The 22671-nt window shown below is 37.7% G+C and overlaps 1 protein-coding gene across 2 annotated transcripts in view; it reads right to left on the bottom strand.

The window, feature by feature from the left end:
* Positions 1-8147: 8147 nt before the first annotated feature.
* KCNK2 (potassium two pore domain channel subfamily K member 2) overlaps positions 8148-22671 on the bottom strand; it is a 124312-nt gene continuing 109788 nt past the window's right edge. For both annotated transcript variants that reach the window (XM_071739633.1, XM_071739634.1), the window contains one exon: positions 8148-8982. In XM_071739633.1, the coding sequence (XP_071595734.1) occupies positions 8665-8982 (318 nt within the window). In that variant the 3' untranslated portion in view covers positions 8148-8664. The remainder of the gene's footprint in view (positions 8983-22671) is intronic.

Raw genomic sequence — 22671 nt, 5'->3', positions numbered from 1 at the left:
CTGCACTGCCTGGGGAAGTGGTGGAGTCACCATCCCCAGAGGTATTTACAAGAGGTGTAGATATGGTGCTTAGGGACATGGTTAAGTGATGGATTTGGCAGTGTGCTGGGTTAACAGTTGGTCTGGATGATCTTCAAGGTCTTTTCCAATCACAATGATTCTGAGTCATGAGACAGCTGAGCTTAGAGACTAGCTCAGGCAGGGAGTATAAGAAGTTCCTGACTGTATATGTGATTTGGGTATTCAAAATAGTTAATTTTCCTTGCCACAGGAAAGAAATTAGGCATTTTCGTATCTAACACAGTGTTGATCATGTTGATTGTTCACATTGTGAATCTGCATTACTATAATACCAACAAATATCCCCACTGCATGCAGCTGAGAGCTAAGTGGTGATACTTACCTCTAAAGGACAAGACAAAGTAAAGGGATACAGACAAGTATTTCAGACAAATGGAACCAAAAACGCAATAAATTTGCTCTGAGCACAACAGTTACCAAACAGTAGTCCATTTTTTTTGTCAAAGCAAGAGCACATTTCTTACAGTGGTTGAAAGAAGAGATAAAATACTTGTGGAGAGCTTCATTCAAGCATGGAGGGAAGCATGTACTGACACTAACCTGCAGCAGCAAAAAGGTAACAAATGTAGCTCCACAATGCTTTCTGTGCTAATTTATTTTTTTTCTTTTTACAGATACATGCTAATTAATTGTTAGCTTTATCTAAGCAGGTCCTTGTAGCTGCTCTCTGAATCAGCCACAAGCTGGAACAGGCTACATAAACCTAGCTCTCAAACTCCTCTTTAACTACTCTACAAAACAAAACAAATGGAACATAAAATTGAAAAAAGAAAAAAAGAGCAGCAGCATAGTGGTGTGATATTGCTGGGAACACTGAAGGAAATATGATGAACTATTGGACTGATTTATTTAATTTTTTAGGATTTTTAATGTTTATTTCAGGCTAATGATTCTTTGTTCTGAGTTTAATCATTTCTAGTATGATGGAGGAATATGAAGTCAGGGGTAAAGGACCTGGCCTTGGGGTATCTAAATTTCTAATGCTCTGAACTCACATTAAGGAGCACTTGATTCAAATATAGCTCAGATATAGGCTGACCATCAAAAACTCCCTGAGATTTATTGTTACTCTGCATTCATTTATACTTTATTTGTCTCAGATAGGATAAGAGGATAAGAGGCTCACAGGTAGTTTCAAACCCAAGCTACACATCTACACTGATGTGACAGATACAGAACTTCAATTGTTGAGCTATTTCTCTGACAGAGCTCCCAAATAGCACAGGTGGAAGAAAACCACAGGAGAACTTGATGTAATCATTGTGGCTGCCCCCAGATCTTTTCAGGTCAGTATCCCCTGTCTTTCTGTTCTTCCAGCTGGCTTCAAAGATCTTTTTGCTGCAAAATTACTATAGTGACAGCCAGTCAAACTGGAAGAGATGGGAAAACAGGTTTATTATAGTTCCTTGCAATTCCAACAGCTGTCTTAGGCACTGCTGGAAATGGCAACCCAAGAAGGTCTTTACAGGATCCTGTTGTCCTTGTCATACATCATGTCTCACCACAGTTCCCAAAGTAACACATTGTTTTCAAAATTTCTGGCATTTTAATTGGGATAACACTAATAAGAGGCACAGTCCATCTTCACAATTTCTTATTTGTTTTTTTATAAGTAACCTTTTCCACCTACACTGGAGATTGTTTTATTAATTTCTAATAGGACCAGAAATGTGCAAAACAGGCATAAAACAGAAATTTCTGTCAATGACTTACACTTGTTATACAAGATGCCACTAAAAAACCATTAAGATGTATGAAATTATTGAACTACAGCCTACAGACATAAACAGAAATTTTAGGGAAAAAATAAAAAAGAAAAGAAAGAACAAAAGCAAGATACCCTAATTTATCATTGTATCTAGTTAGGCATTTCTTTACTGCATTCTGGTTTTCTGTACAGAGTAACTGCCTTTGGATTTATAGTGAAAAGGATGCATGTTCTATATTATAATCCCTTACTCTTGGAGCATTAGGCTAAGGACAGTAACTGTGGATCAATTTTACTGAAGTTAGAGAGCTGAAGCAATGTGCAAATCAAGCCCTCTGTTTTGGCAATAAAAATTAATTTCAGCTCTAAGCATGGGTTCCATGATCACCAACCAGCTACAAGAATTTAGAGAACATTTTCTCTTGGATGATTTTCAAGGAATTATTTCCTTGTATTTTCAGTCCACACAAGTAGAAACTACTCCTAGTGCTAGTTCTGTCTTGCTCATTAAAGATAGGCAAAGCTCAAAATCAGCATGCAGCTGCAGTGTTTAAAAAAAAAAATCAAAGCAAAACAAAAAACAACCTGCAGCCTCTGCTCTGGTCTTTATAGAGCAAGTAGAAATCTGTTTTTTGAAAACACTTTCCGTATATAAAACAGTGTTTTAAGAGCTTCATATTGGAAAATTTAACTTCATCTAGCACTGAACTATAAAGTGCCTGTTCCCAAATGCTGCTTCTGTCCTACAAATGCCAAACCCATCTCTCTGACTCAACCTGTACAGCTTCGGCAAGAGAAAAATTTCATTCTCTTTCTCAGCTACCATATCATCATTAGTCAGCCAGCACCCAGAAATGTGCAATTTTTTTACAGCTGGGGCACATTCAGACCTTGTAAAACCACTGCAAAAGAGCATGTACACTGATATAATGCAGGCTGCACTCTGATGCTCTTCTGACAATCTCTAAGGATACTGAGAAATGAAAACGTTTTTGTGCCTGTACCACCTCCACTTTATAAAGTGCACAATAGTAGATGACAAGTTACACCCACTTTCACTTTTCACATTGGAGCCAGATTCTTCATCCTCCTTTATGCTGCAAACCAGTAAGGTATTATCTATTAAAAAAAAAACTTGAGACTCTGAGAATTTTCATTTGATGCTTCAGCAGGGCCTAGACTGCAACTCATGGGCTTTTACTCTGTCCAGATGTGCAATATAATGTCTTTATAACTGTAAAACTCCATCTCCTATGCTACAGAACAAGAAAAGGTGAAAAATTATTAGAAATACTCTCCACAGCGCAGAGAAAGGCACGTTCAGTATTGCTGTGCTAGTTAAAGCAGAACCTTTCTTTATCACCTTAATAGTTAAAAGCTTTGATAGACTTTATCACCTTAATAGTAAAGAGCTCTGATAGAGTTGAACCAGGGACTGTCTGCTGAAGGAATCCCCTTTCCCTTGTGTGGGCAGACCCTGTGTTTGGCTCATTCAGACTAATAACTTAAATACTCATATATCCTTGTTGGGCTTGGCACTCAACTGTCAGGAAATTTGTGCATGCTAGAAAATATAGGGAAACTTTGGGCAAACCCACGATCTTGGAAAAAATGTTTGTACCAGTTTTCCCTCACTGGAGCTTAGCATGCTTGAGTGAATGAATACTGAATACTGGAGTCTTTGGAGAAAATGTAAAATCCATGCAAAACAGGAGCACATTTGTGAATGGTATACAAATCAGACTGAACAGTATAACAATGTATTCTCTCATGGAAACAGGAGAGAACTTTTATCTAACAGATTCATATTTCCATCCAGCAAAGTTAGTCCCTGTCTACCTTGAGCCAAAAAAAAAAAAAAAAAAAAAAAAAAAAGACTAAAATACACTTAACTGGAAAAGATGTCTCTCTCCAGTACAGCTTCTCAGACACCCTTGTTTATTCCAGGCTGCTTTTCATCTTCTGTAGAATTCTGTTATTTCTTACTAATGAGAAATGGTACATTCCCATCAGGATCTCTATTATATGCATATTATATGCCTTTCTTTGAAGGATGAATATCTGACTGCATATAATAAGCCTTCAGAATTAGTTAGAATTAGCAGCTGAGTTAAAGTAAATCCTTCACAATGTGTTTCTCAGTGAGGACATTAATTTTTCAGTCATGCTAAAGATATAAACATGCTTGTGACATTCCTCGAAAAAGCAGGGTACACAGAATATTTAGAGAATACTACTAAGAGTAATTACTAACAGTGGAGACAGAACACAATGCATTATCCCAGTTTTAGTCACCAAGAATTGTAATGCCAATAAGCTGGTCACAATGTATTAATTGCAAACCATAGAGAGATAAATTGCTTTCTCTATAATTATCCATCTACATCAACTAGACGAGAAAACTAGCTAAATATTCAGAAACAACTAAACCAGATAATAAATAATATAGTATTTATTACATCATCAGTGTAGCTATGCTACTATAATTCATAAAGTTATGGAGTGCATTCATTTTCAAAGATAGTGATTTTAAATTTATATGGAATAATAGTCAACGTGCCAAGGATTGGTTTTTTTTAGTCAATTTCAGATTATACAACAATATCAATATGTATTGAAGGCACAAATATATCTGGGTCCAGAATAAAAAGCTGTCTAGGATAAAGGGTAAAATGAGGCAGTTTTAACTAATGTACCTGTTTAGAAACATATTCAACATATTCCTCTGAAAGATTATGCAAGCATGATAAGTAATGGCCTAAAATGGAAATGTTCACATTAAGGAATAGTAAGCCTCTTCCAATTCTCACACAGGCTTTTTACAATTGTAACAGTAACTTGGCAAAGCAGAGAACAAGTGCTGAAACAAACTAGCATTTTTAATATCTCTATGTAGCACAACAGCTTTTCCCTTCTAAGAACAGTAAATCAGAATCTTCTCTATTTTTCCTAAGTGGAATGCTTTATTTACAGTAAGGTTATGCCACTCATTTAAATCTGCAGGACAACACCACAAAAAAAAAAAAAATCTTAATCCTATTTCTATAACAAAATAATTACTTTAAATACTTACTGTAAAATGTGTATTTTTCTCACCATATAAAAATCCTTTCCTTTCAAACAGCATAGCAAGGTAGGAAGGAAATGGTAATTACCACATAGTCACATGACAGCAATTTATTAGACATAGTACTGTTGTATTTCCACACTATATGTAGTGGTAGACACTTTACCAGAAAATCCAAAAATAGGAGTGTTACCATTAGCAACAGCAATACAGATTATCTCTAGCTACTTCTCCAATATATTTCAGGTAGTTTTTATTAATGTAATGCTTCCTCTATCAGTGAGAAATATTCTACTTTGTTGGGTGGAACACATGCCTTTACAGATTCTCATATGCTAGAAATTGTGTCTCATCCAAAATGTTTTGCCAGTATTTTTATGGTATTTTATTGGCTGCAAGAGGAAAAACAATCCTCTACCAAACTGAAATGCCATTTTTAAAAACTCATTTAAATAGCAAGTATCCTATCAGGCTGAAAATGTCCCCATGCATGTGTAAGAGAAAGGTTACAAATAGATTTTCATTAAGTCCTAGTTCATACTTTCATAGCTCCATAACTGGAAGGCTAAAGTGAGCTATGCAAGTTTTTCAGAGACAAGAAAGACGCAGGTTTCTAATACAAAAGTCTACTCTTGCAGGAATGGAAAGAAAGACATTTACAGAGTTCATCAAGTTTTATAAATTCATGTAGCCATCCTCAGCATTTGTGATCTATCACTGTATGTGGAGAGGGAGAAAAGATTTCCCAATAACATTAATGGTATTAGACACATTTGGATCATGATAACTCTACCTACTTATGCAACACAGTCCAGATGGTAGCTTTTCTTCTTCAGTTATTAAATTTAAAGAATTGTATTTGTCAATGCTTTGTTCCAGCAGAATAGTCTAATTTATTTTTATAAGGTAGGATAATTTTGTTGTGTTACAAAAGCAAAGTGTATCTTTTATACATTAAGAGGGATTATTTCCCCAGAAATCGCATACCCAATCAAGGCAAATAATAGCTGAATGGATTTAACAAATATACATACTATTAGCTCAAACACCATTACAGATCTTGAAACAATGTGCTCTTTTCAGTGGGTCTCGAGATGACAAAATTTGATTTTAAAATGAAAGAAACCAGACAGACACCATAGGCTGGTAAATGGAAACATATGACTTAGGCTTTAACCTAAGATATAATATCTCTGAGTGTCAAAGACAACAAACATCAAACATTACTGGTCCCTCAGAGCAAAAAAGCAATGAGAAGCACCCAACACATTGGGAACAATGGAAGAAAACATCCCTCTTCACTTACCACCACAGAGTTAGAGGCTTTCCTTTCCTTAGCCGACATCTGATTAAAGTGGGCACTGCAAAATATTCACTGCAGAAATGACTGCTGCGGTGTGAAAAGCTGCTGCCCTCAGAGCTGCTTGTTCACGCACTTCTGCAGAAAGTTACCAGCAACCACAGGAGAACTGGTAGGGCAGCAGGGTCAGAGCTCCCCACACCTCCCCCAGTATAAAGATGGAGCAATTGCCATGAGCTCCTGATGACAGGAGAAACTCCCACCTGCCAAGTTTTTTAATCAAAATAGCAAGAAACACAACTTAAGGTACAGTAACCCAAAAGCATTGTTTTTAAATACCAAGAAAAAAATAATTTCTTTGCTGGGTGCATCAAGTCTTTATTGCTAAACCAGCTTTAATGAAAGAAGGTGGCAAACTGCTGAACTCTGTAACCAACGAAAACACAAAATTCAGTTTCACAAATTATTTTTTAGCATTCCATCTGTAGCAAGCAGGAGATTCAGAAAAGCTTATTTTCATTAAAAATTTTATTTTTCATTACAATTCACAGTTTATACATGGCAAGATGGACCCTTGCCATGTGGACATTCAGAACACTGTGCTGGGGAGACAAGGGTCTTGGTTGTAAGAGCATTCATTGCTCGGTGCTGTGTCATGGAACTTTCTTAGTTTTAAAAGCATACTCTCTGTAAATGTTAATTGACTGATATTTACACGGAATTGACTGAATTTACATATTAACATATATTTATTAGAAAACAAGCTAAGCATCCAAAAACATTAACATTCATATCTTGCATGTTATCTAATGGTCAGAGATGCTGTAAGATTTGCCACTTGAATCATGCCCAATCAGCAAAGTCCCATTCTTTTTTAATTTACACAGAGCCTAAATTGTTCTTAAGGCCTGCTCTATTCATTTTATGTACAGCCAAGTTACAGTAGACTAACAGAAGAAAAAAATGCAAAATCATTAAATCCATCCTGCATTTCTTCCAAATCTCATGTACACCTATAAGCCAAACATGATACAAAATCAATGCGTTTTCTTAAAACCAATAAAGAAAACCCAAAGTCCGGTTTAGATCTGCTTCTCATCAGCCTATCCTGTCTGAACAATCATCAGTATTCAGATTGTGCTATTTATCAGCTCTTCTTCATGCCTGCACTTATCTTCAGAGCCATCTCTATCTGAAACATAGAAAGTCACAGTGATGCCAGTTTTGATTGCATTCCCACGTTAGTCACAGCTCCGGCACAGGCAGCCACTGTACTGAGTGACATTCAGGAAAGCACTCCAGCAGGATTCCTGGGTAAAATAGCATATGGTGTCTGATGTGACTTGGCTTAAAGAGGAAATTAAGAATCCTTTTCAGAGAGCAAATATCTGGCAGAAGGTTTACGCTTATTAAAAATCGCTGTATTTTTCTGCATTTTTTTCTGGATGTGTTTATTAGAATACAGCAATTAAAAGCCTCTCCTGCCCCTTCTCTAAAGAGTAATATCTAACAAATAATTTAGTAATATATAAGTAATATATAAGCTGCAAATTTTTTTGGTAAATCTGATGCAGAGAAAAAAAAAAAAAAGAAAACAACTGCTGAAAATTGCTTGAAAAAATAAGAGCTGAAGAAGGTCTCTTCAAATTCTACAAGTCAGTGTGACCAAGTATCAGCTGGACCTGAGTAAAACAAAATACTTCTGGGGAGCATGTTTGCAATGTTTGAAACTGCAGTGCCTTTAAATTTAGAGCTAAGAACATCATTTGATGATTGTTTAGTTTTGGCATTCATTCATGCTGGTTGGTATCTTCATGACAGACACCTTTAAAACACCATCTTTTCAAGAAGAATGAAAGCTCAAACGAAAAACACTTCTCATGCAAAAAAAAAAAAAAAAAAAAAAAACCCAAACAAAACAAACAAAAAAACCCCCCAAACAAAATAAAACCCTCCCCCCCACCAAAAAAACCCCAACCAACTAAAACCAAAAACCAAAATTAAAAAAAAAAAAAACAATCAAAAAAAGCATACAGGAACTGCAGAGGTTCAGGTTCTTCAAAAGATAAGGCACTGACAAAAATTTCTTAGGTAAAAGGCTGCATAAGAATTTCTTGCCATTTACAAATGTGTTGTAGTCCAGAAATGGTCCATTCCTAGGCTCAGTAAGGTAGACCCTGAAATTTTAAGGACTGATCCCTCAAAGCTACATTGTTATCATAAACAAGTGTGATTCATTCTTGAGGCCATATGGCATGTTAGGAGAAGTGAAAAACAGTCTGGGCAGATAAAGGCAGAAAATGTTGCTTATTCCAGCATCTTTCGATAACAGAAGTGCCATTCATCTTTGTGTCTTTGAAGAGATGTGATGGTAATGCTGGACTGTAGTTTCTGTGGAACTCATGCACATGTAAAATGCTGTTAGCATCGATCATCAACAGGGTGGAGAAAAGTTAAATGGCTAGTCTGAGCCAAGAGCTTCTCAAAGACTGGGGTCTGAAGTCATGGCTACTTAATGTTTTCAATAACAGCTATCTCTTCTGCTGCACAGTGTGGTGTCAAACCATTCATGTAAATGCTATCCGTCTTTGTTAGAGCTGGCAAGATGTCCTTCTCACTGGTGAGATGGTTGACTGACAGGGTCCTCTTGCAGGGGGTCAGATCTTGATTGTGGTTGACAGCAAGTTCTGCAGAGAGCTTCCTTTTGATGGAGGTAGCCCGCTGGAACTTGTCATAGATCTCCACGCTCAGACGCCTTCTGGTTTCTTTGAACTCTGCAGTGACATTGGCTGTCCACTCTGCAGCATGGGCTCTGAATTCCCCTACCTGCAGAAAACATAATAAAATTTTTTAAAAAAATTAAAAATTATAGGGTTGAGGACTTTAAACACTGTGTAGGCTCAAGAGCCCAGTGAGAGCAATGAGACTTTAGGCTGGCAAAGAGCTGCTGGTGCCGGCACAGATTATTCATGCTGGAGACTTACTCTTTTATTGATAGCAAGTAAACAAGAAGAAATGTTGCACTGGTAAGAGTTAATAATGATTCTAAAAACACAATAAAAATCTTTTCTGCTAAATTTGCTTTAATTATAGGCAGTCAACAATACAGAGAAGCTACAGAACCCTGACAGCTGCACAGTACCCAGCTGGTCAGGGAATGCTGAAATCCCAGCAATCCAGACTGTGTTGTGTATTGTTACTAGGGTGCAGGGTTATTTATGAGCACTTTTGCTGTCTCTGGAAAGATCCCTGGGAGACTTGGCAAAGAGTTTTCTAAATTTAGACAGAAAAGCTTTTTCAAAGGAAAACGTCAGCTGCTTATATCCCTCTTTTTTGTGCTTGCTCAAATGTAGCTGTGGTTTCAGGTATGTCAGCAACATGTCTTCTCAATACCCTGACTCCATTGAAATGCTATCCTAAAAAGCAGCAGAAAGACGACTGCAAAGTGGTATAGACCCTAGGATCTGTTCCAAATCACCCCCAAAAGAAATGCTGTCTGCCAGTGGCCACAGACACAAGACCTTGGAGGGGAGATTTCCCCTCCTATCCCCAGCCAGGGCAGCTGCAAGGTGCAAGATTCTACCATTGCCTCTATTTAATCAATCTTTGCATATCCCCTGCTTCTTACTCAGTTCCTGTGCTCTGACTCTATATGTCCTTATGTTGACAGCCTTTATGGCAAAGGCTGATCCATCCTTGCTAAAAACTACCATTTTTGTTTTTTACTCCATATGATTTTTTTCCCACCATTTCAGTGCTTCAGTAATAGAAAAGCTGGGGCATCCCATGAGCCCAACGTCTGAGGGTTGGGCTGAGGAGAGGGAGGAAGGCAGCTGCTGCTACAGAATCCCAAATTTTCTTTCTTTTTCTTCAGATACGGCAAGAGTTAGAGTACGTAGCTCAGATAATAGTCTGAGGTGAAGTATGACCTTGTAATTTAGATGCTATTTATATTTGTGCTCTTGCATTTCAACCTCACCATTGTTACAGTATTTAAGAAGCTACATTAAAGGAGGAATCCTTTATGGAAATTATCTTGTTTTAACTGCAAAGGAAATTGATTGTTTCTCTTTAAATCTCTGCTTTGTAGGCAGTTTAACTGCTGGAAGGTATAGCACAGGGAAGATAGACTGCTGATAAATACAACTACAAAGCAAAGCATTTCAGAATAATTATCGCGCTTAAATAAATTATTGGTACTGCACTAATTGGTACTGCACAGTCCAGAATTTCAATCATTGGCAGGAAAGCTTGGACTTGGTGAGCATAGAAATAATAATAATAAAACAACAATGCAGAGAAATACAGAGTGTAAACCACCAGAGAAAAGTGGCCACAGGGTTATGCATGTTTTGCAGTGCAGTAGAAAACAGGAATATAAAACCCAAAACAAAACCCAATCAGCTCACTCAGGAGTGACAGCATTTCAGGAAAACTTTCCCCCTTCAGAAACAAACCAAGAAGATGTCTTTACCCAGGGGTCATTTTATTACATTTGTCTCAGCTTCAGTGAATTATCCAGATGACTAATGTGGACCCATTGTGCATATTTTCTAAAACAAGGATTATTATCTGCAATACACAGAGGACTCGCCCAGCTGAATGATTATTAGTGTTTAAATTGTGCAATTAGGATCAGACACACTGTACTTCAGATCTGAAAATAATGAAATCTGTAATGCTGAAACATTTCAGCTGCTACAATATTTTTATTTGTAGCAAAAAAAGTAATGAAAATATAATAGGCAGTATCAGTGCAAACCCTGGAGCAACTTTGTCCTTCTCCAAAGCTTTATTAAAGGCAGGTGGCTTGGGTTCTGGAGCATGCTTCTGTCCAGGGGCACAAAGAGCAATTATACAGGTTCCTGTTTTACCCCACAGATCTGTACCCCTCACCAGCTGTGTAAGCATTCACCAGACCATGTTCACACAAATGCAACCAGAGATTGCAGAAAGATGCAATCTCTGGCATTGCATTCAATCACATCCAAGGGATGTTATCAGACTGGTAGCTTTAAAATTGTGTCTTGGCAACCTACTGGAGGTTACAAGCATCTTGAACAGTGTCTCCCTGTGCTTTTTAACCTTCGTTTTACTGGAAGTTTTAGTTCCCACTTCTCTTTGTTTTCTCAGCAAAGACAAGACCGCTTGCTGTGCTTCTGATGAAAACAAGTCTATAACACCCCGGACAGGCTCAGAATTCCCCTGCCAACCACCTCTCCATGTGCTGGTGAGGACCTGTCTTGCACAGGGCAAGCTGTTATATTTTAACTCTTGTGCACAGAAATTATTAAGGAGAATTTTAAAAGCATATTTGTTAGGATACCTGATTACTAAATTCTAATTGGGTTTCTTTTGGGAAGCAAGTTTACGCAGCCAGCTTGAAGAGCATCATTAAATATGCCTTTGGAGATGGGCTCATGTTCCAATTAAGGTGATGTGAAGCAATTAACATGGTGGACTCCATCCTGTCTTCTCATAGAACAGAGCTATGATACTGCTTGGCACAATTTAAGTTTTATAATAAAATAGAAGAAAAAACTTTAAAATCAAGTGCTATTGCCAAGCAGAAATGAAATGCATTAGTAGTAAAACAGAGGTAGTTGGCACAGCACGAGAAACTAGAAGTTCAGTGCTGTGTGAACTATGTGTGCCCTAAATTACTGCTTTCAGCCCCCAGCTTTTATATGAACTGAAATGCACTTGAAATTATCTCTTCAGAATAAAACTCTTAGTTCCATAGCACTCAGACTAAAGCATAAAAGGTTACATAAAAAGGAATGTGCAATTTTTAACTGCCAGTGTACATAAGCAACTTGCTCTTACAATTTGATCCCTCCTTTATCCATAAGGACATTTCTTTATATGTTCAAGTTCTTTCTGTCCTTAGGGTATGACATTTTATCATACTGCATTACAGCTCTTCTTCATGTGGGGGCTGACAGCCACAAAATGTCATATGCAGTGATTGAAATGCCAGTTGCATATGTTGCTCAAATAAAATCTTTATGTACCTGCCTACCATAACAATAGCTTACTTTTGTCCAATTCTCATCTCATTACAGCACACAGCTCTGTAGACTTGGCAGCTGTCATAGTCGGGGGCAATGTGACTGGAGGGCAAGGCCTCTATCACAGAAATTATTGAAAAGTAAGTACTTTATGTCAGGCTGAGTGACAAAAAATATTTTTAAAGTAGCAGGAAAAACCTGTCACTATGATAGCACCTCACTCAGCCATAGAATAAGCAGCACTAACCTGGTGATGGTTCTCACTCTCAGTCTTTGGGGAACACAGATACCACCAGCAATGGGGACACAGACCCTACCCCAGCTCCAGGATTAACTTTCTCCACATCAAAATCCAAATTAGGCTGCAAGGTGTTTGACATGTTTCACTAGAAGTATCAACTCTAAGCTCTTAAAGTGGTCTCTCTCTACCTGTGGTGGAAATATCACATTTACCCAATTGAAACATAATAAGGAATGGCCTCTGAACAATTTCAAGTGTGTCTGCTCATTCCTGGTAAAGCCACATTTGGTTTTTGGAGGGGGCTTGTCTGTTTTTTAACCATACATCAAAAAATACTGCATGAACTTCCTGAATGACAAACAGTTCACCAAGATCACTGGTGAACAGACTGAATTTGAAACAACTAGGAGAAAACACAGACACTAAGCAACCTTCTCTTCACCTATTCCTGCCAAAACCCATCTGAAATAATAATGACCTAAAACTGACTCTCAGACAATATCACTGTCGAGACCAAAACTCATTTTCATCACCACCACATTTTAGCTTTCTCACTGTCTAGCTGAGCTTCATGCTTGGTAAGGGCCAACAGCAGAACCCAGAACATAAGTATGCCTAAGGGGATGCTCAAATTTGCTGCTCAAATGAAAAAACACAAATCAAAACCACATTTAAAAATACTGAAACCTGCACTTCAGGTTTCTGAACCATTCTTCAGCACATTTACTCTAATTCCTTATATTTGTCATGAGCTTGGAGATCTTTCTGGACACTGCTCACAACAGATATCCCAGTAATTACACAAACAAAACTGCCCACCATAGAGAAAGACCACTCACCCCATTAAGTGCGGTCTGGACAGCACAAACCATGTAGCCATAACCTTTACATAAGTAATCTGAACTTCGAATTAAGACACATCTGTGGTTTGACAGAAAGAAAACCAAACGACCACAAACCTTATTAAGGATGTCCTTAAATAGACCCAAATTGATACACACTTGTCTAACTTAACTTTACCTTACTTTTGCTCTCCTCTTGCAAGGAGATTCTTGAAAAATCCTGGTAATACAGTATAACCAGTTAATATACTTCTATTTATAGGGTAGGAAGAAAGATACCCTGCTTGGATGGAACCCAGATATATGACCCAAAAGTTATGATATACCTGGGAGAAGTTAAACCACTAAGTACCAAAAAAATTAACATTATATATGATATGCAAGAAGATGAAAATACATTCTTTCTAAATAGTGTGTGTAGCTTTTTCTTTCATAGCTGTACCTTATGTGGTTTCCTTTGGCATACTGGGTTCATGCATTTTACAATGGCCATGATAGAGCAAGACAAAAAAAATGAGTAAAAGTACAAGTAGATAAGTTGGAAATAACCATTTGACTGCATTTTAGGGGAGGAAAGAAAAAAAAAAAGGAAAAAAAGAAAAAAAAGCACACGTATAGATGTTCCCCAGTATACAATTTCTAACATTTATCCCTAATGCATTCTCCAGTTTCACAGCTTCATTTTTTCTCTCCAGTGTTTAAAACCAATACATCCAGTTAACCTCTCCATGATATGCTACTCTGAGAAAAAAAAAAAACTAGAAAATGTGTCCATGTCACATTATCCGGGCAGCAGAATACATAACAATTTGTCTTCACTTCTGAGAAACTCATGCAGCATTCACAGAAATATTCTGAGTCCCACTTAAAAACCAAACTTAAAAAAAATGTAGGTACAGAGAGGTTTGATGGGTTTAGCAATGCAGCTGCTGGGGTCCTGAGTAGGAGGGTTTCTCTATCTGCCATCTTGCTCTCCTGAAGTTCAGGGCAAGCAACTCCTCTTACACCCGAGCTACTGCTGGCCACAAATTTATGTTTACATCAGTTGTCTATAGGCTAGAGAAGACTGGAGTGCAGAAGATAAAAAGACAAATTGCACATTTTTATTGAAGTCTGTGAGTTACCTCTGTGTTAAGGGGAATCCCATTTCTAGTCCCACTAAATAAATTCCCATCCCAATTATCTGGCTTTTAGTGTTTCTGTAATTATTAGGAAGTACCCAAACCACATTGGCTGTCATTTGCAGACAGTTATTTAGAGAAGACTGCTCCATTTGTCTTTAAAGGTAAACAGTGAGAAAATTCAACACAGAAATACCACAGGCACTAATGAGATACCTACATTGAGCTTTCCTAGGTGTTTAACCACTATCTTCTATTCCTTCATTCTCTCAGGACCCCAGCTCTGTAGTAAAGAACTCTTCTACACCAGGTCTTTAAGCTACCAGACTTTTAATTTCCAAGTGAATGGGGCAAATAAAGAAATGAAGAAGCTATATATTTTTGGTTGGTTATTTTTTTCCCCTCTGTTTTTCAGCCAAATATTAGAGGGGAAAAGATTCTATTTTGTAAAATTGCCATCTTCTGGAGTAAGATTTAAATTACATAGACAGTTTTACTTTTTTAGCCATGGTGGTCAGAAATGTTTTGGGAACAATGCACTCCCACTGGAAATAGGATTATTCAGTCCTGTAATAAGTAATGTTTGCAAGTTCATTCTGGTGAGCAATGATTGTTTGGTCTCAGCCTTGGATGCAATAACCCATATTCTCCAATGGGAATGTAGAGAGCCCATGACTTTTTTTTTTTTTTTTTTTTTTGAGGAACATCTATGGTGGCAGCTATGGGAATATGTTTCATGAAGATGTGACAGATGGCAGATGCAGAAATGGCCCTTTTGCTCTGTCATGGTCTGATCCAACAAAACACAAATCTACAAAACAGAATCATGCCTACAAAGCCAGACACAGATATACTAACTCACCATATCTATTTTATATCTTTTTTTTTTCTTAGAAATATGAGCACTCCTATGTTAAGTATTTCCTCAGAACTATTACAGCAAATTGCCCATCAGACACTTCTTTGCATAGAGGTGCATGTGTGTCTTAATACCGCACTACTGCACACAAGTTATTGGTCTGATTATCTCAGCCTCTGATGTTCTGCTTTATTAATAACCTCTGAAGATAAAAAAAGATGCTGACATTTTCCTACCAAAAACAGCTGTTCTACTCAGTTGTTTCATCTGCCCCAGAGGGCCATCCAGCCCCCCTTTCAACATGATGAGAGTGAATGACATCCACCTGTATTAACCACAAGAAACTATTTAGGTTTACATAGACTGATTTACTGCCAGCTGAGCTCAAGGTGTTTCAGGAGAACAGCATGTATTGTCTGTCTGGACTACACAGCCAATGACTTTGCTGTGGCCAGAAATAGCAAACATTTTAACTATTATACTAGAAGCATAATGAAACCCAAGCCACAGACTGTCTCAACTTTCTCCCACAGGAAAGAGACAACTCTTTCATAAACTCACTGGACTTTTTTAGCTTATATAAGACACAGTGCTTGCCTGCAGCCTGCACTGGAGGCATTGCCACCTCCCCTGAGCCATTGGTGGGCACGGTGAGGGCAGAGGGACCATGGTGGGGGAGAGCAGAGCCAGGCACTGACAGTGTCCCCCTGTCCTCAGTGGGCTCAGCATGATGTCCTGCTCATGAAGCTGTGTTTAGGCAGCACAGCCCTTGTAATCAGCCCCACACCAGCATTGCTGCAGGAGCTGTTACTTAGTATGCAATAAGGAAACAGCCATTACTAAAGGGCTTTAATAAGCCCAGCTAAGGGGGTGGCCAATATAAACCACACCAAAAGGATAACAGTGTAGATGTTGCCTTTGTGTGTGCATGCTGAAGTTCAGCAGGCATCACGCCTAAAATGCACAAAGCTATGAGGAAAGAAATCTCAAAAAAGTGTCAAAAACCATGAGCAGATCAGTTTTCCTGGGACTCTCAGAACATTCTGTTCTTTCATATTCATTACTGCACACAGTGCTAGGATGTACTTGCAAGAGGGATCGATACAGAAACTGTTGCCAGGTCAGAACCCAGAACACCACCACAATGACATAAGTACCTCTGAAGCAGAGAAGAGATCAAATTGCATTAAAAACCAGGTCAGCCATTTCTACCTTCTCCTCACACCCTCACACTAATACCACTTTATACATCTTGATGACCCAGAGTCATTAAACAGGGACTGTAGTCCCATCTTTCATTCTTGATTTTTGTGGTTTTGTTTCTGTGATCTGTTTTGGTTTTGTTGTTTGGGGTTCCGTTGGTTTTTGTTTGTTTGGCTGTTTTTTTGTCTGGTCCCTAGTCAAACTTGACCAGAGACCTATGGGTCTATTTTACTGTAGAAAGGCTTTATATTTTCCTCCACCACATAGAAATTAGAAACAAGCACTTTTTTGAATGTGGCTGTTCTTTCTCATATACACTTTTCTGTACATATTGGATGGACTGGAAAAACTCTTCTTGCTAAGTAGACTTTGTTTCAGATGGCCCTTTTCCCATTTTGGTAGATCTCTGCATTTCTTCTGAAGTTTAGACCACAAATCTAGCAACTTTTTTCTGGTAATATACATTTTAGTAACAGTAATATCTGTGGCAGTAAAACCACTTTTCTACAGAAATTCAGTGATTCCCTGCTTGTGCATCCTAGAATAGTGTCAGCACTATTCAAGACTGCCTTGCAGAAGGACATCACAGGCAATTAATTGCTTTCACACCATGATTGCCTCCCACAAACATTTCTGAATCAGGGCTTTCTAGGAATAGACTTCCATCAAATCATCCTGACCTATTCATTGAACTTCTGGATATGCAATTATTAAAACTACTGCAATTGGGGTTTTTTAAATTTTTTGTAAGAAAAGGAAAAGCTCCAAAAGTCGTTTTCTTTAACAGATGCTAAGCCATCTCTTTTAAAACAATGCACAATAGACCAGAACTTGGCTCACACCTTTGTAAAAAGCCTTTGATCACTAGGCTGAAGAGTTATTCCTATCAACTTCATTTCTAAGTGAAAAGATTGGTTTTTACGCACCAAGAGGCAGGTTAAGAGCTCGCTGCCACTGAAAGAACATCTCCTTCCTCTTTCTTGGTTGAACACCCTCTCTGAACACCTCTGAGGCCTATCTGTTTGCCTGGTATGCCAGCTCAACTCTCTGAAAGCTTGCAAAACTGTTTATTACTGGAGTTCACTCATCCAGCCTACATTTAGAGTCCCTCCTTGGGGGATATGAAAGATAAATCAAGTTATCTTTAGCCTGGGACCCTTATGATGGATGAGCACCTTTAGCCTGAAGCTAGTAAAATGAAAATGCAACAAATATGATAGAGAGTGTAATAATCTCACACATCATCATGACAAGCCTAATTCTGTTTTGACAAACATGAATGACAGCTTTGTCACCAGTGCCAAGATGATTAAACTAAATGATTGAGATGAGCCCAATTTATTTATAAATATTAAAGACAACAATTGCCTCCTGAACTTCTATAACAAATGATCATGACACTTCTCATTAAAGTTTAGGCTTGCTCTTTAAAGCTAGATCCATATCACTCACAGTATGAAAATCCCTGATCTACATGAAGCCAATGTCTCACATGACTCAGTCACCTGGACTTTAATACATAGAGAACAGGGTGTTCCAAGATGCAATTTGTGTCGTAAGGAATGCCTTAAAAATTAAAATAGATCATGCTATAAATACACATTGCCTTCCATTGTCTACAATGGGATTGTAAATGACTAGACAAGATGTTGGTATCTATGCTGGAGATGAATCCCACCTCTATTGATTCTGGATTAGATCTTAACAAATGGAATATCACAAGATCAAGGGACATAAACACTTATTTTTAAAAACAGAATTCTGAAATTTTTAGCCCAAAAGACTAAGATTCTTGGTAGGATGAGCATTCTTGCTCCAAATACTGAGATTCAGAATCTGCTGCACAGTGAAGTAAAAGAAAATGATGACCAAAAAAAAAAAAAAAAAAAAATCCTGCTAAAAATGTTACCTTTCAAAGAGACTAAAATTTCAGGACACTTAATTTAAAAGTGCTCTGAGTAATCAGAACACAGAGAATAATGAAGAAAAGGGAGTTTAAGGTAAGCTAGTACAGCTGAAGCTGATCTTAAGAGGCAAATTGCCTACTTGAGATTACAGCACACAGCATGTTCCAGTGACTTTCTGACACTTCATCTATCTCACTGTATGAACTGCTTCCAGCAGCATCTATCCTTCTACAACTCCCACTTCTGTCTCTGCTTGTCGTTCACCTCCCTCTCTATTTGATGCATTCAAAACCCTCAAGAGTATTTCAGGAGAAAAAAGCCATCCGAGCATCTGACACATTCTGCTTATCTGGATTTCAGTATCAAGATACAGCATTACTGGGGACCAGTGCATATCTAATTAGATTTTTGTCTCGGTTCCACTTGCCTATGGCAAACTTTCCTGGCAGTATCCTGGTAAAAAAAAAAAAAAAAAAAAAAAAAATAGTAGATGCTTTATTGTGTTGAAACGATGAAATACATTATTACTGCTAAGTCTTATGTAAACTGCTTGTAAGAAGAATGCAACTGCATTAAGACGAACGTGAACAGGATTATACGATGGATAGTAGGTGACTACCATTATCTGCATACTCACTTCCTGGAATATGGAGGCTTCTTTTCCCAATATTCTATGATATTTTAGACTAATATTACTTTAGACTACACGAAAGGTAAAAAGGGGATTACTAAGGCTGCACATCAAAAAAGATATCAAATACCTCAGCTGATAATTTCAGTTGTTGAAGGGGAGCAAAGAGAGGGATTTTCAACACTTGCAACTTCTTTATCATCATCCTGGGCCCTGGTACAATTTTCTAGACTCAGTTGTTATCAGTCCTCAGGTCTTAAACTGCTGAAACCAACACAGCTCATCACTACTGCATGATCTGCTCTCTCCTGTATCTAAACCAGCTACTACTACTAAAAGTAGCTACTACTTTTTTTTTTTCATGAAATGTTAGATAAAAATCCTACATAAAATCTTGTTTACTTGCATGTGTTGATAACCATAACAAGTAAGTTTCATGAAGGAAGATTTTCAGTGTCTGATATTTCATAAGAAATATATTAATCTGCTTCAGTTGTCAGAGTGCATTAGTTATGGTCCCATAGATTTTATCATAACCTCTGCTTCTCAGAAGATTTCTGTATGTGAAATACAATATATTCTGTATATAACATCGTTTCTAAGTTTAATGGCTAGCTGTAGGTATAATGGTCTATTTCCTCAAGGACTGACAGAATATTTCTTTAAGAGTTAGAAAGCATGCTTAAGAACTGGAATTTTCCATTGCACTCATTTCTACTAGTTGAACTCCAGATAGGTTCCTCCACTATAATCTCCTAGAACAGAGCATCATAAATCTAGGTTTAACTGAAAAAACAGACAATACAAGAAATTCAGTCTCCTCTGGCTTCTGCTGGCATAGAGGAGACTTTATGACTACATTTCCACTAAACTAATGTTTCTTCTCAAATTTTCCAATACAAGTAGTAAGCAGGAGCTAAGAGCAGCAGGTTTTAACATAAAATGTTACCTGTAAAATGAATATTTATACAGCACTTCTGTTTAAAAACAGCCCATCTTACAACAAAATGCAATATATTTATATAACTTTCTTCCTACAAAGTATCATCAGTATAGAATACAGGAACCATTTTTTCATTTTTTCTAACTAGCACACAACTATGCCATAATTCAGTTTCACACTGGTCTCCATAATTTTTAAAACCACAGCATTTTTACACCGTTTTTTGGTTTTCTTTCTGTTACAAATTCTCAGACATGCCTGAGCAATGGGTTAAGAAATAGGAGAGAAAATTCTGAACATATGATTAATTGAACAAATGGTACAAATTATGTTATGTCTGTTCTTAACCTGGCACACAAGACACTCCTATACAGCAAAGTCCTGAATACCTGCATCAGCCAAGAAATTTTAGATATATCTAAATGTTAAAAATGACCGAGACTCAATATTCTGTTAATGGTTACATCATATATCACATGAAGAATGAGGTTTTCTGTTCTGTAGACAAAATGAATATGTTTGTTTAGGCTACTAAGGTGAGAAAGAATGGAAAGATGAAATAGGGCATACATTCCTCATGCTTGAGAAAACAAAGTCTGGCATAGCATTGTGCTGCATAACCTTGCAAGTGGAGTTTTACTTGATAAAAATAGGAATGTATTTAATGGGTCAAAGGAATCCATGATTTTGTTCAATTCATGTTTCTTTACTTATTTTTCAAGGTTAGTCTGTTTTGAAATAACTTCAGTATAACATAAAAAGGTAGTATAATATTCAAACATTCTTAATATATTATCATTACTACAATAGTATGGATAATGAGACTCTCAAAACAAGACCAAGCCATCAGTGCCCTGTATACAATCAGATAGTCAAGCATCTTCTCCAGAGATCTTGTTGTCTGGAATAGTATGAGAAAAGTGATTAAAGATGAGGATTAAAGACCAGATTAATTCTAGGAAGAATTGTGAAGAACTTAATTGTGTCACAAGTGTCTCAGGAAGGGGGCCTATAGGAAAGATGGAGAAGGAGTTTTCACAAGGGCACATAGCAGTAAAACTGGGGGGGGATGATTTCAAATTGAAAGAGGGAAGATTTAGATTAGATATTAGGAAGATGCTCTTTATTGTGAGAGTGGTGAGACACTGGAACAGGTTGCCCAGAGAAACTGTGAATGCCTTCTCCCTGGAAGTGTTCACAGCCAGGTTGGATGGGGCTCTGAGAAATCTAATCTACTGGGAGGTGTCTCTGCCCATTCCAGGGGGCTTGGAACTCTGTGATCTTTAAGGTCCCTTCCAACCCAAACCATTCTATGATTCTATGGCTCTTTGCACATCCCCTATTCCTTAGGTCCAAGTACCCATATGGACCTTGAGTATTCTTGCCAAGTTAGCAAGGGACATGAAGAATCCTCAAGACATTAATTACCTCTTCAAGGCCTAGTTGTTCCAGGATGACCTTACTCAATGCTAACTGTGATGCTAAATTTCTCAGTTATTTTTCAACACCCTCCCTGGAAGTGTTCAAAATCAGGCTGGATGGTGCTTGAAGCAAGTAGTGGGAGGTGTTCCTACCCATGTCAGGGGCTTGGAACTAGATGGTCTTTAGGGCCCCTTTCAGCCCAAATCATCCTTTGAATCTATGATTTTTTGCACACGGTGCCTCATTTATATAATTTTTTTTTTTTTTTTAAGACTCCAGAAACAAGTAACCCAGGGAAACTAAATGCAATTTAGAAAATGTCTCTAGTTGAGAACAGTAAGCCACAAGTGCAGAGGGGAAACACCACATGTTCTTGCCCAGCTCTTACTTCTTCGTCATGCAGAGGGAAAAACGGGCTAAACCAACATCATTCTGAAGCTCAAGATAATGAAGAAAACCCATGCATATAGATGATATTTCAAATCATCTGTTGGTTTGCCTGCAGCACGCATGAATCATGCAAGTTGGGAGCTAAGGTTACCCTCAGTGCTTTTCCAGAAAACAAAATCAAGATCCTGCAAAATGTTGAACATGCAAATGAGAGTACTTGTGTGATACCTGCTGCTCTGTAACTGTGAAGGACATTATTAAAGCTCATCATGCAAGGAAAGTTACAAATATCCTTTCAAATATATAGTACAGGGGCAAAAGATTATACTCTTTAAATGAAACTGATCAAATAAATATTGTCCTCTCCTTCAGAGCTAAGTGTTTATGAAATGTCTGGGTAAAATGATACTGATGACAGACCTGTCACAACACTGCCTCTAACTGTAAGAAAGTGATGAGCCTAATAAGGGCAATAAAGAAGGGCTGCCCATCCCACATTCAAGGGCATTTAATCCCACCTAAGTGCCCAGCCAACATCCCCCTGCCTGCTGTCATCATCATCACTGCACTCTGGGCAGAAAATAGCAGGAACCCTTAGGGTCTGTAATAAGTAAAGGTATATATAGGGGTAAGCTGCCCTTTATAGCAAGGTCTTTGGGAACTCAAGGATGGCCAGGATTACATCTAGGCATTGATGCTGTGCCTTACAGCTAGGAAAACAATTTAAAACAATATTAAGTAGTAGGCCACTGCACAGTAGCCAACATATACACTACATCAAAAAGAAATTAAAGTCTTTATATTTGAGCAACAAAAGTGAACTGATGCGTGCAGAGGAACTGAAGTTAGAGGGAAATAATATGTTGTTTAAAACTAAATTTATTACTCAGACTCCTAATGACACCTGAACTACTCTAGATGCAATAAAAAAAAAAATTGTTTATT

Source organism: Heliangelus exortis, chromosome 3 (genome assembly GCF_036169615.1).
Source record: "Heliangelus exortis chromosome 3, bHelExo1.hap1, whole genome shotgun sequence".
In the NCBI taxonomy this organism is placed as follows: domain Eukaryota; kingdom Metazoa; phylum Chordata; class Aves; order Apodiformes; family Trochilidae; genus Heliangelus; species Heliangelus exortis.
The sequence above is the reverse complement of the archived record's forward strand: the minus strand, read 5'-3'. Positions and strand labels throughout refer to the sequence as shown.